Source organism: Gouania willdenowi, chromosome 9 (assembly GCF_900634775.1).
Source record: "Gouania willdenowi chromosome 9, fGouWil2.1, whole genome shotgun sequence".
NCBI lineage: Eukaryota > Metazoa > Chordata > Actinopteri > Blenniiformes > Gobiesocidae > Gouania > Gouania willdenowi.
In genome coordinates, this window is record NC_041052.1 from 33,064,791 (window position 1) to 33,079,428 (window position 14,638).

At 38.3% G+C, this 14,638-nt stretch overlaps 1 protein-coding gene across 1 annotated transcript in view; it reads left to right on the forward strand.

Moving 5' to 3' along the window:
* Positions 1 to 12,502, forward strand: part of LOC114470160 (olfactomedin-like protein 2A) — a 39,691-nt gene extending 27,189 nt beyond the window's left edge. The window contains exons 7-8 of the mRNA XM_028458178.1: positions 3,557 to 3,742; positions 9,105 to 12,502. Coding sequence (XP_028313979.1) covers positions 3,557 to 3,742; positions 9,105 to 9,709 — 791 coding nt within the window. The 3' untranslated portion in view covers positions 9,710 to 12,502. The remainder of the gene's footprint in view (positions 1 to 3,556; positions 3,743 to 9,104) is intronic.
* The last annotated feature ends 2,136 nt before the right edge of the window (positions 12,503 to 14,638 follow it).

Sequence of the window (14,638 nt, forward strand, 5' to 3'; positions counted from 1 at the left end):
ATTCTTTTTTTCATTCAAATAATTTAGACTATTTTAAAGTTATTTACTAATAAAACAAACCAATTGACCTACTTAAAGTCATCGCCCTAAATAGAAAAGAAGGAATAAAAGATCATTTAAGACAAGTTAATTTCACATAATTTTTAAAATTGTATGTAAGTAATTCATCAAACTGGTTCCAAGTACATTTAACATCAAAGAAAAAGGCTGACATGTTATTTTAGCCACAGTCGTTTTACTTTGTTTAACTAAAGTACTGTAGCATTAGCATTAGCAACACTTGCTACATAACAAGGCAGCAGATCAAGAGATTTCTATTTTTTATTGAGGTAACACACTCGTGTTAATAAAATCCTACTTTAAGCAGTGTTTGAACTTCTCATTTCACACAGTTTGAACAATAATATCCTTTACAAGATAAAACGTTACTGTTTTGGTTACATTAGGCCTGGGTGATATGGACCAATATTCATATCTCCATATTTTTCCTCAAAATGGCAATAGGTGATATAAACCATTTATATTTTAAGTCAGTGGAGCCACAAAGACCCTTTTATTAATAACTAGCAGCATAATAACAACATTTTGTGTCACTTTTGACTTTTTCCTTCATTAAGGTTGAAATGTGATTAAATTATGTAGTGTTGCTTTTTTCAGGGCAGCTCTGAGTTGTTGAAAGTCGTTTTTAAAGTAAATCACATTCAGGACACTGTCTCTTTAAGAGTGTGGAAACAGCCCTGTGAGCTTCAGCAGTAGCAAATCTCTGCTGAGGAGCGACAGAGAGTTAGTTAGAGAAGAGAAACACATGCAGTGTTTCCTCTCAGTGTTTAACACTCGGAACTGATGAAGTGTAACAGAGGACAGACATCTGCACTGAACCTCTGACAGACAGTCGCTAACACAGCTGACTGTGTGTGTCCGTGCACTGAGGGGGGGGGAACTTCTGCTCTATTTAAGCAGGGCTCGAGACTGCGTCCAAAATGGTCGCATATGCGAGTATATTTTCAGTGTGTGCGACTGAAAATTTTATCTGGTAAGTATGGGTGACCTTATTTTGGACGGAGAGGCTGAGGACTTTGTCACGTCCCACAGAGTGCACTTCTCTCTCTCTCTCTCTCACTCCGCGCTGCGGGTGAGGAGACGGTGCGCATTTACGCAACTTGACTGTGGGTAGTGCAACGGTGAATGTGCAGAGCGTAAACACCAATGAGGAAGAATGTGCTGAGCTCAGCGATAGAGCATACACGCTCATCAGAATCAGCTTGGAGGGACCAGAACTGATGGACTACGATGCTAGGACAGATGTTCAGCTGTGGTTCTCCCAGGGCAGGGGTCTGCAACCTGCGGCTCTGGGGCATAATGTGGCCCTTTGACTTTTTGCAATGGCTCCTTATAGCTTTAAAAGCAATTAAGTTATTTTTTACAGAGGCTATTAATGATTAAAGACAAATAAAATCAAGATATAACAATTTGTTAACTTAAAATAAATCACATTGTGCAATGACTCAGCACCTTCCTACTTCACCTCCTGCAACATCTACAGATCATCAACTTTCCTGCACCTGTGGCTAACCTTAAGTTTTAAATCCCTGGTAAGAAACTAAACCAACAAAAACACTATTCTGGAAGAAAATAGAGATTTTAATTGTGTGGGAACAGATTAATTTAACCACCAATGTGCAGGTTAAATATGCATGTTTTATGTGTGGCAAGAAAAGAGCAATTAGCACGTGTTGATCACATGATCATGTGTTATCAAATTCAAGTTACTTTTTTTAGCCTTTCAAATACATTAAATAAAAAAAAATATATAACATTGTGTTCATGTAAACTGAAATGTGTAAGAATGTGAAGATGCAAGATAGTGTTTTATTTCTTGATGTCAATTTATTTGATTTTAAACTGTTTTTAAGGCAAGGGCAAGGCAAGGCAAATTTATTTGTATAGCGCATTTCATACTCAAGGCAACTCAATGTGCTTTACATGATAAAACATTCAATTGTTTAAAATCAATAAGAACATTTAAAATCATCAGTAAAATCAATTAAAATCATCAGTAAAATCATCATGACATAAACAACATGACAAAAAATCTCTCTCTCAATCATATGCAGTAGAGAAAAAAAGTGCCTTTAACTTTGATTTAAAAATGTTCACATGTGATGCTGACTTCAGCTCTACTGGCAGTTTGTTCCACTTCTTTGCAGCATAACAACTAAAAGCAGCATCACCATGTTTACTGTGAGCTCTGGGCTCCACTATCTGACCTGTGTCCATAGATCTGAGAGACCTGCTGGGTCTATATTGTAAGTTGACATTTACAATATAAATTAAATCAATTTAAATCAAACATTATTTTATATAATTTAACTGTATATAATTTACTACACTGTATTGTCTTCATTGAGAAGGTATTTTTTTCGGCTCCAGGAGGACTTTAATGCAGGTGAAGTTAAATGGTTCCTTGTAGAGTAAAGTTTGCAGATCCCTGACCAGGGGAAGGAGGGTTAGGAGACCCCACTATCAGAGCAATGCAGATGCTAAGTTGGTTATGCTATTGTTAAGGTAATTGTACAGCCTTTCTGCAAAATAAAAAAAAAAACAGAATACAAGTAACAGAGGGAAAAAAGGGTGCGACCAAATTTTGTGCTGATGCGACCAACTTGTGCCACCACTGGAAAGGTTAGTGTAGAGCCCTGTTAAGTGCTTAATAATTCTTTGGTGCCTGTAATGCTGACATGCTGACTAGCAAATGGTGTGATTTGGAAGAGAAATAAAAATCTTTCGATGTGCAGTGTATTTACCACAGACATATGACGCAGACAAGGCACCGCAAGGGTTAAAATGTGCACTACAGATGGTTCTACTCTCTCCGTGATTTGGGAGATCGTCGTCATGTTGTAATCCTTAACGATCTAATATTGTCAGATCGCACACTTTTTCATCAGGATCCTCAATGAATATGAACATATACTGTGCGGTAAATGGAGGCGATGGATACACACGTATCCCTATAGGCATATTATTATTACTGATGGTTTAAACACATGAAGACTGATTCAAATTAAACTCATTAAAAATGCAGTACACATTAAACACGTAATAAGACTATGATTCTATCGGCATTTGTATTGATTTAAAATCATATTTAAAAATTTACCATGATATTCTGTTTCATTTCCTTTTAAAATACCGTATTAAAGTAGTATTTTAACGTATAACAGAAGTGATTTTGACTTGTAGATCTTTATTGAGTGTTTTAAAGCATCACTAAATGACTTCTTTAATAATAACGTGATAAGTGCGTCTGCAGCTTAAGCCAAGCCTGCTGCTTAAACCTGGTCGGGAGCAGGTTTGACCCACAAACTGTGTTACTATGGTAACCAAGGTGTTTTCTCATCGATGAAACCGTCGTTCCAGTTAGAACTGGGCTTAACGGAGGCGGACTCTCAGATTAAACTTGGACTTAACCCTCAGCTGGGTTTGATGAAGCACCCCTCATGTGTCTGGATGTATTCCCAGTGTTTTTTTTGACGTGTGATTTTTTTGTCTCCAGGGAAGATCCTGAGCTGCGAGGGAACGCTGGCGTCCATTGAGCAGCCGGAGAGGCAGCACAGCTACGGCCGCAACGAAGGAGCCTGGATGAAAGATCCGCTCGCCAAAGACTCCAAGATCTACGTCACCAACTACTACTACGGAAACAATCTGGTGGAGTTCCGCAACCTGGATAACTTCAAGCAAGGTGAAGTTTTTTCTCCCCTTTGTGGTTGACGGCCAACAGTGACATTTAGTCATAGAGTCGTTGCAAAGGCTTCACAGAGAAGAGGATATAAGAAAGGATGAGGTGGTGGTACAAAACTACAACACACCAGTGGTATGTTGTAGTTTTAGGTTGAAAAACACAGACTCAGCAGCTGTTACTGTGAACTCTGTCACAGTGAGAATGTGTTACAGATGAATCTGTGCGTTGGTCCTCATCACTAACACAAACGCTCCTTTTATTAAATAAGCCCTGATAAGCCCTGTGAGACTGCAGCTAATTCACATGGAATAACAGCTTGAGGACAGACAGACACACAGACAGACACTGACAGACACACAGACAGTCAGACAGACAGACAGACAGACAGACAGACAGATGAGATAAAGCTGGTCATTCCATAACAATGCCGTCTGCAATAGAAATCCTGCTCCAAGATTAATTAATGATTTGTAAGTTTGTAGACTTCCTTTGAATAGTTTTGCTTTTCTTTTCCGTGTTTTTACATGTCCTTTTGCACATTTTTGTTGTCGTTTTGTATGCGTAGAGTCATTGTGGGTATTTTTGTTGTTATTTTTTGGGGGTTTTTTGCTGTTATATGTGTGTTGTTTTTCTCTCACTTTGTGCATTTTTTTATTTTTATTTTTATTTTTTTTGATGCAATTTTATATGTCTGGAGTAATTTCGTCTCTATTTGTCATTTTGAGCATTTGTTGGAGTCATTTTAAGTCATGTTTTCATTGTTTTGTGTATTTTTCTTTTCAATTTGTGTGTTTTTTTATTGTCATTTTGCGCAATTTTGTTGTCGTTATGGATGTCTGGAATCATGTTGTGTGTATCTTTGTTGTTATTTTGCATTTTTGCTCTCATTTGTGTTTTGTCATTGTATTTGCTTTTTAACTATTTTGTGTTTTTTTTCTCAGTTTGTGTATTTTTGTTTTTTTTGCATTTTTGTTTTAATTTTTGTTTTTATTTTTGCATTTTTGTTGTCATTTTTTGATGCAGTTTTGTATGTCTGCAGTCATTTTGTGTAATCTTTCCTTTAATGTAACTTTGATGTTGTTTTATGGTGTTTTTTGAGTAATTTTGTGTATACAGTAGTTTCATTTCATTTTGTGTGTTATTCTGTTAATGCAGAATTTTTCTGTTATTTTGTGTATTACCACTTTTTTAATGATCATGTGATCAATAATCTGTGATCAGGTTGACTGTAGTGATTCCTGCTGACCGTCCAATCAGCTCTGTGATTGATGAACTCTATGGAATGCAGGTCAGTGTGGGAAAATGCACTCCTTCCTCGTCCTCGTCCTCTGAGGAATGGGATTACTACGCCCACCACTCTCCCCTCGTTGCTCCGGCCTCGTTGATGTCGATGCACTTGGACACTCACAGCTGTGTGTGGATGACTAGCTGCTCCCTGCTGCTCCTCAACATGACGGCGTCCCTTTGAACCCAGCACAGCAGAACAGGATTAGGAGTGTGTGTGTGTGTGTGTGTGTGTGTGTGTGTGTGTGTGTGTGTGTGTGTGTGTGTGTGTGTGTGTGTGTGTGTGTGTGTGTGTGTGTGTGTGTGTGTGTGTGAGATTTGTATCAGACTTCCTGAGGTTAGAAGGTTAGGATACCAGAGAGAAAGCCACACTGATGGACTCGAGTCATTGCGTGGATTTGCTAGTGCTGTGCATTGCCGTAATCTGTCGATACGATACATGTCACAATACGATATATCCTGATATATCGCAATACTAAACAATGCGATAAACATTGCGATGTCAATAATGACACATTTCTTCTTTACAAGTACAAAATAGTATGAAAAACAATGTACCGTAATTTTCGAACTATAAGCCGCTACTTTTTTCTCAAGCTTGGAACCCTGCGGCTTAAACAATGACACGGCTAAACTGTGGATTTTCCCCGGTTTTCTAAGCTTCACATTAGACCAGGTGGAACAAGGAAATTGTTAATCAAGTCATTCTTGCTCACACTGAATCATTCGCACTCATGTTGTAATGATGCACACTGCCTCATCATAGCAACGACGCAGAGAAATGTGTTCAGAGAGAGAGAGCGAGAGAGAAAGCGTGTGCCCGTTGCAGCAGCAGTGTGGATGAAGTCAAAGTCAGCCAGTTTGTAATAGAAAGATAAACAGCATAAAGTTGTTAAATCACCGCGTTAGGTTTGTTCAGGATTGATTAGTGCTCTAGATTCCGTAAGGAGGACGGACAGATGGAGCGGCCTGGATACTCTGCTTCGTCGACAGTAAAAGTCAGCCAGTTTGTAATAGTAGCATAACAGCATGAAGTTGCCAAATCAGTACGTTGGATTTGTTTAGAAGCGATCACGTCCGTATTTTGACTCAGAGTCCGACTCGCTGTGATCGCTCCGCGGTAGTTCACGGTAAGAAGAGCGGACAAAGCGGTGTATCGGTCTGGTTCCAGTAAAAAGTGACCATAAAAAGCTGTAAATGGACTGATATGTAGATGGGGCAGTGAGGAGGAGACTTTGTGTAGTAAAGGAAACATGTCAGTTGAAACACAGACATTTCCCTGCAACCTAACGTGAGTACAGCAGCCCGCCTACCTGCACGTTCTGATTGACCGAGTTGTCTGACGGGCACCCTCATCAGCCAATAGGGTGCGGCCTTTCTTAGGCTGCGGCATTTGTGTGGATTTTTTGTAGAAAATTGCTAAAGTATTTTAATGTGGCTAATAAAACAGTGCAGCCCGGAAATTACGGTATTTACATTTTTTTTTTGTTTTTTTTTTAACTTGTGACAACAAGTAAATGTTAACTAACTGTAATTGAAGACTCATTATCAAAAACATTTGGTATGTTTATCAAACTGTCAAATTATATATTTCTAGAAAGTTTAACTATTGCTTCTACAACAATTTCTAATTCTGTTAAGTTCTTACATTCTTTAAAAAAAGTAACCAATGTCAATGTCATAATCGCACGTTGAAATATTGCAATATACAGTATCACCGAATCAATTTTTACTTACACCCTTAATATCTATCAGTCAGCAGGTGAACATGTCATTCCCAAGTGATATATACATGTTTACTGTATATATATATATATATATATATATGCTGGCCAACAAAAAAAATGATTCTATTTATAAACAGGATTTCCTGTGATTGACTCCACAACAACTTAATGTAATTAACTCTAGCTTTTCAATACTTGTGATCAACTCGTGATTATCTTGCAATTGACTTGTGGTTGAATCCTAATTAACGAGTGTTAACTGAGATTACCTCATGATTACGATACACAACAGCGTAATCAAATTCAATATCTTTATATTGCACTGCAAACAAAAGTGCAATAATCTTGAGTTGTTGGCCAATATAATATGCACTTTCTTTAAACAGGAGCAGTAAAACTATTTTTCATTATTATCACTATATTATATTTTTATTATAACAAGCAGTAGTTTTAGTAGTAGTAGCATTGTGATTATTAATATTATTGCTGGAGTCAAACTGCTCGCTCCTATTCACAGACGTGGCAAAGTAAATCTGATTCTTATTCCATCAAGAATTTAAATGGATTCAGACTAGAATCGAAAACATAATTTAATAGCGTCTCGTTCAGTTCCAGATGTTTGTGACTGTAAGTTTTGTTCTGGAGCAGAGTCTCTGGGATCTATAAGTCTATAAATAATAAACAACTCGAGCACGTTGTTTTTTAAACTGCCGTTGTTTCTTTGAGATGAAATAGGTGGCGCTGGTGTTTCAGAGGCGCTCATCACCATGATGTGTGAGCTGTCCACACGTCAGGCAGTTGGTCGTAAGATTCAGGCTGTTTGAACGACTTAATGTTAGTGTAGACTTTAAATCTATGACCTTCTCACGATACCTGTTCTCCTGTAAAGGACGTCTGGCTGTACATCAAACAGCAGCATTGTATAACAGGAGCAGATGATGGTGTGTGAAACACATGTTGGCTACCAGAGACGCAAGGAACAAATCACACAGACAGCATTACAAGGACTATAGTGTACGTCTGCTATCATTTAGTGGGTCTTTCAAGTCTGTTTTGTGTTTTTATTGTTGTCTTTTTTGTATTCTCATTGTTGTTTTGTGTGTTTTCTGTGTTGTTGTTTTGTGTGTTTTGTAGGATTTTTGTATTTTTATTATGTTTTCTTTGGTGCCTGTTTTGTTGTTTTTCTTGTTTTGTCTGTTTTTGGATTCATTTTGGGCCTATGTTACGAAGCGAGATTTCCTCTTATCGCGCCAACTTCCGTATTTATTCAGTGTGCTGGACTCCGAAACGTCTTACGGAGCTAAAATACCATGGTAACTTATGCTGAACGACTAGCCTGGTCAGTAGTAGGTTTTGCTCTGGCTAGGATCTGAGCGAGTGTTAAAGTCCCGCCTCCTGACCAATCAGTTTTCTTAGAAAGTGAGCTGTCCAATAAAAGGTGATGTGTGAACACGTCACTGTGTGGAGAATATTTAGACCTGATCTGTATTTTCCTAATGAAGCCTGTGTCTTTGTATGAGCGGACGGGTGAAGTCAGTGTGTGTGATAAATAGGTCTACTTAATAGAAAAACGTGTGTGCTTTAATAAAATGAAACTGATCACTGTCAGCGTTTATCATTCAGTGGATTAATATCATAAATAATCTCACGCTTTTACGCATTAACAGTGTCAGCAGCTTCCTGCCTGGGTTCTTTCATTCCTGCCTTTTCTGTTGGTCTGATTTTAATTATTCATAATTTTAAACTTAAGCAACACCTAACTTGGCCGGGACCAAGTTATGAAGTGGATCAGATTTGAGGGAGTATAAAAGCTCCGCCTCCTGGTGCGCTGCACTAACACTGTTACGCTTCGCTGTCATCATGGATTTAAATTCATTATATTTGTTTAAGATCATAAGCTGTTCTTCCATTGTAAATACACTCGCTCTGCCAGGTTCTCCATTAATTGGTCAGACGCTGCAATCTCCACCCCTTTTATGTGAACACGCACATACTGAGGATAAAAACACTTGGGTTAAATTTGAGTGTTGTGATCGACCGTCGTAGGACAGCTTCTCTCTGACAGGAAATGTTTGGTGAGTTGAAGCCCGGTAATGGAAATTAATCCACAATATAATTAGATTCATAGCATAGGCCCTATGTGTACTTTTCATCTTGCTTCGTGTTTTTTTGTAGTCATTTTGTGTATTTTTTGTATTTGATTATTTTGAGTAATTTTTGTTGTTGCCTCTTCTTTTTTAAATCCTCACGGTCAAAGGTTTTGTTATCAAGTCGACTTATTGGTCGAGTCTGGTCAGTGACCCAGCACCAAAGTTAGCTTGAAGCTAACGCTTTCCTCTTGTCCATTTCAGGTCGTTGGAGCAATCTCTTCAAACTGCCCTACAACTGGATTGGAACGGGACACGTGGTGTACAATGGAGCTTTCTACTACAACCGCGCCTTCACCAAGAACATCATCAAGTATGACCTGAGAATGCGGTACGTGGCCGCCTGGACGCTGCTACACGATGTGGTCTACGAGGACACCACTCCATGGAAGTGGCGAGGCCATTCGGACATCGACTTTGCGGTGGATGAGAGTGGCCTGTGGGTGATCTACCCGTCCGTCGACTACGACTACAACCAGCAGGAAATGATCGTCATCAGCAGGCTGGATCCGGGCGACTTGTCCCTAAAAAAGGAGACCACCTACCGGACTAGACTCAAGAGGAACTCTTACGGAAACTGCTTCATTATCTGTGGCGTCTTGTACGCCGTCAATGTCTACAACCAGAAAGACGGCGAGGTGAACTACGCCTACGACACGCACACCTACACCGAGGCAGTCCCCCGCCTTCCCTTCACCAACGAGTACGCACACACCACCCAGATTGACTACAACCCTAAAGAAAAGCTTTTGTATGCCTGGGACAACGGCCATCAGCTCACCTATCGGATTAAATTTGTGGACGAGTGAGCGCCGTAGGAAAGACTCTCACTACTTGATGGTCAAGAAGCCACATTTGGGAGTCACCAGGACAAAAGATGGCGCTTCAATCTTCCAAAGCAGTGTTTGGCTTTGTTGAGTTTTTATTTAAATGGTGGGAAAAAGTCTCACGTACGTGTCAAACTTTTGTTCTCCAAGCTGAGTCGCAGGAACATTTTGCTCAAAGCGTACAGGACAAACATTAACCCCTTATGCCCACTTTAAAAAACGTTGTTTGGCCTCATGTCCCTGTAACCTGTGTAATCAAACGTTTAGGAACTTTAACTGGTATGAAGTGATAGAAGCCGAAACACAGAAATAAAACCTTTTTTACACACCTAAACTTTTTTTCATGACTTTTTAACGCTGCTCACAGAGAAAGTAAAGGGAGCGAGATGAATACGCTTTGGCTAACTTTATTCAACAATAGGAAAGAACGGACTGTTTTGGACTCTACTACTGGCCTCTCAATCTTCCTGTAACGGCCCTTTAAGTCCACCTAAGACACACTTGAAGCGAGATGTTTAATACAAAGCTGACAGTAGGCGGTGTTATATTGTTGTTGCAACAAACCATGTAATCTAGACATTGGCAGTCTCCAAAGTAAATTCACAAAATGGCTCCAAAAGCAGAAAAAATACAAAACAAACAATTAGAAAGGACTCAAAATGATAATAAAACAATATGACTCAAAAAAGACAGAAAAACCTACAAAAAATGGCTTCAAACATATACAAGAATGTCTAAAAAACACAAAACTAAAAAACAGAGAAATACAACAAATAGAATAATAACAAAACAGAACAAAAGATACAAAATACTAAAGAACAAAAATATAAGAAAGATGAGAGAAAAATATACAAAATGACTACAAAAATACACAACAAATAGTAGAAAACAAAAGCGCTCAGAGAGTCAAACCTCCTCCAAGCTCCAAATCTAGTCTTTTCCAGAAATGAATAACCCTATAGTTGTTCACAACATATGAACGCCCACAATTCTTCATAATCTGGATCCGATTCAGAAAAAACACTAATGACTCTAAAAATATAAAACAACAAAAATTACATAGAATGACAGGAAAATATATTAAACAACAGAAATACACATAAATGTATCCAAAAACACAAAATGATGACTAAATTAGAAAAAATTACCACAAAAACACACAAAATCACGACACACACAACCAAAACAAAAATACACAAACTGTGGTCACGTCTTTGTGGGCCCCGTGTGTGATAGATGTTGCCAATCTCTGGTCTAAATGCTTCCCAAAATGTTGATTTGTGTGTTTCTTGTTCGACTAACCACGCCATATTCACTTCTACATAATGTGTCTGTTGTGAATGCTTTAAACAGTGGGGGTTATTAAGACCTAAAGTCATTTAAGTTTGGAATTTGATTTTTTCCGAGCTAATCCACTTTTGATCAAATTGGGCTGAAAAAAGGCAACAGAACTTAAATGAATCAGATGGTCAGCAGGCTGGCTAAAATTATTATACAAAACATGATGTAACATTTAGGGGTAACTTTTGAGCTTTCTTCAAACATTGCAAACAAACCACACAAAAACAGAAAAAAAGGTTTCTCTTTAGATGTGTGTAATTTATTGTAATCCTGTACATATGTGTCTGCATGCTCATAAATCACAGCTAATGTCTTAAATTGCATATATGCTCTCATCATTAAATATAACATTAACACTGACATATACTGTAGGTCTACGAATAACAAAGTATTGGCAAACACTTATTACTAATGTGTATGTCTCGTTGTGCTGCTGAATATCTAGCGAATTGCTAACTTGCAAATTTCTGATTAGCATACGAGCTAATTGCTAACTATTAAATTAGCAATTATCAATTATTTGCAAACTAGCAATTTGATTGTTGCATGACCTGAAATATTTTTTTTTTATTGCAATGAAACTGTAATTGTTTGTGACTATCAGCAGACCTCCCTAAGGAAGAGTTAGAAAAACTTTATTATAGAGAAACATATAAAAAGATAGGACTGTGTTGCACTTTGGTGAGGGGGGAAGGGAACAGGGGAGATGGAGTTAGGGTGGGACAACAAAAGGAATGATTGTCACTAAGATATTTTGGTTGTACTGAAAATATAATGTGATGCTACTAATGTGCATATTGTGTTGTGGGTTGTGATCTGTTGAGCCAATCCAGTAACAAATGTGGAGAGATTAAAAAGGGTGAAGCAAAACCCTCTACTTTAAGGATTCCACTTCATCTGTCTGAGGTCGTAATGTAGCTAATGGCTAGTAGTTAATGGCTAAATGTAATGTGGATAATGGCTAAATGTTTTACTGAACAAAAACATTTACTGGCAGTTACAGTAGATACTTCAATTTGTGTATGTCTCTTTAAAACAATGTCTCTAATTGCTAGCTAGCAAAGTAGCTAATCACCAGCTAGCAAAGTAGCTAATCATTAACCAATCAGTCAATCACAACACAACATGAAATCTTTCATTTTAAGGATCAAGTCACCTCTCAGTGGTGATATTGTATCGGTTATTGTCATACATGTGCTTGTTGAAAATATCTTGCCAATGTAGCATAATTCACATTCAGATTAAAAAAAAAAATTAATGGATGCTAGCATGATTTTAGCAGAAATATGCATGTATTGCTGCATATTTCAACAGAAGCCTGTAGATACACACACATATGCTAAAGCTAATTCTGTTATAATGTGATGATATGACTTAGATGCTAACTTATGCCTTTTTAATACGAAGTGTCTATAGTTCCAGACCCGGACCTCAGACAAACCTGGCTATAGTTCTGGTGTAGTGAAAAATAATCCTACGCGTGAAAGCCTCCTACAGGCGCATGCGCACTAATGGCGTAGTAAATATTTACACGTATACGTACAATGTGTGGTTACCTTAATTTTTCCTACTAGATAAACCCCAATTCTAACCATAACCCGAACCCTGAAAATTAAAGGAAAGATTATGACCTTTTTTTCAAAATGACGGATGTGCATGCGCAGTTTGCCAGGGGCGCATGCCCACTGTCTACCGTAGGAAACTTTCACGGTAGGTTTATTCTACACTACACTGGCACTTCTTGTGTGCATGCACAGTTCTGTCACTGCTAGAGCTTTTCTACATAAGCGTAATCTGCCTAGGTTAGCACTGAGTTGGGATGGCTGAGTGGTTGAAGGTGCTAGACTCAAGAATTTTTTCTTCCACTGATGTGGGTTTGAGTCTCACTTCTGACATTTTTCATTTTAACATATTTTATACGGCAAATTCCACCTTTAAAAATACATATATGAAAAGAAAAGAAACATTATAGGGTAATTCCTGGGTTAGGGCTAAAATAAAACCCATGGAACTATACGCATGCGCACAGGAAGTGCCGGAACTAAAGTCAGGTTTGTCTGAGGTCTGGGTCCGGACCAATAGCAACAGCCTTTTTTAATATCAACCCTATGTATTTCAATTGAAAGAAACAGAAAAATTAATTGGAATCATGTCTGCTTTTATGTTGTTTTGTGAACAGCATCGAGCAAGCGTTAAATGCTAGCGCCAAAACAAGAACATTGTCATTGTTATTTCACATCAAATGTCAGCTCATATAAAGCTCACATTAATTTCTTAGACATGTAATATTATGGCAAATGTTTATCAAGCAAAAGTGTATTAGAGAGAATATTTTATTAAAATAAAAAGATAATGTATAAGCTAGTGATGCTATACAAAAATTAGCTATTTTTATTGCTAGTGTTCAGGATTAGCAGAAGCAGCTAGCTATTGTATTATTATTATTATATTGCATGGCTGGGTTAGCTCAGAACTCCAGTGGTTTGGTTTTAGCCGTTAGCAGCTAGCTACTGTTTTCACTCTCCATCCTAGCTATCACTGATCACTTTTGTTTACCTTGGCCATTACATTACTTGGGAGTTGTGTTGAATTCATTATAAACTCCAGAAAAACTGTAGGAATGGTTTTTTTTTTTTTTTAGATTTAAGTGGTTATTTCTTTTTTTCTCACAGTTTTTCTTTGATTAAAAATTACATCACTTTTTTTTTTTTACCTCAATGCATGGATACTTTAAGAATTGACCCTTTAACAACAAGTTGCATAAACACCAACATTAATAGTTTCCCATACCGAGGTTTGAATCTAATCATGATTCATTCATGATTCATTGTGAACCAATAGGAGGGTTTCATGCTTCATTTGTGCCTGTTATTGTGTGTCGAAACATGTCGAGTGTGAGTTTGTGCCATGAAATAAACATTTCCATCACTATGGTGCATTGTGAGCCCTGTTCCTGCCAAAGAAAAGGACCAACACAGTCAGACTGGTGTTGATGGGATGATGAGCAGTGACTCAGATCTTCTCATTTGTGGCTATAACGGCATGAAGTTCTTAGGTTAAGGTCATCACGCTCTGATTAAATATTACGTCTAAAATACACTGGGAGGAGTGGTTAGAGACCAGTATGGCTGTCTGAGTCTCAGCCAACTTCTGCTCCGAGTCACGCAACTCTGTAGGGGTAAAGCTACAGCTGAAGGTTTGATGCATGTGGTGCCTACTTGACTCCAGAGGTCATCTGAAGGTGACTGGGGATGCTTTGCTGCATTGGTTCTCAACTTGTGGTTCAGGACCCATTTTTACTGGGTTGGAAGTAAGGCTGCTTTTACACTGGGATACTCCGGGACTCGGGCAGAAAACAGCTTTCTGAGCCGAGCCACCTCTGATGCAGGTGCATGAGCTACTCTCTTGGGGGCGCCGTTACTAGAGTACAGACTTCTCTGGGCAGACAAGCAGAAATGAGAAAAAGAAGCTCTCATTTAAACGTTCACAACAATGGAGCAGTAACAATATGCTTCTAGGTGGTCTTGATGTTTAGTTTTGCACCATAGCCGCTGTACACTCTGCTTCATC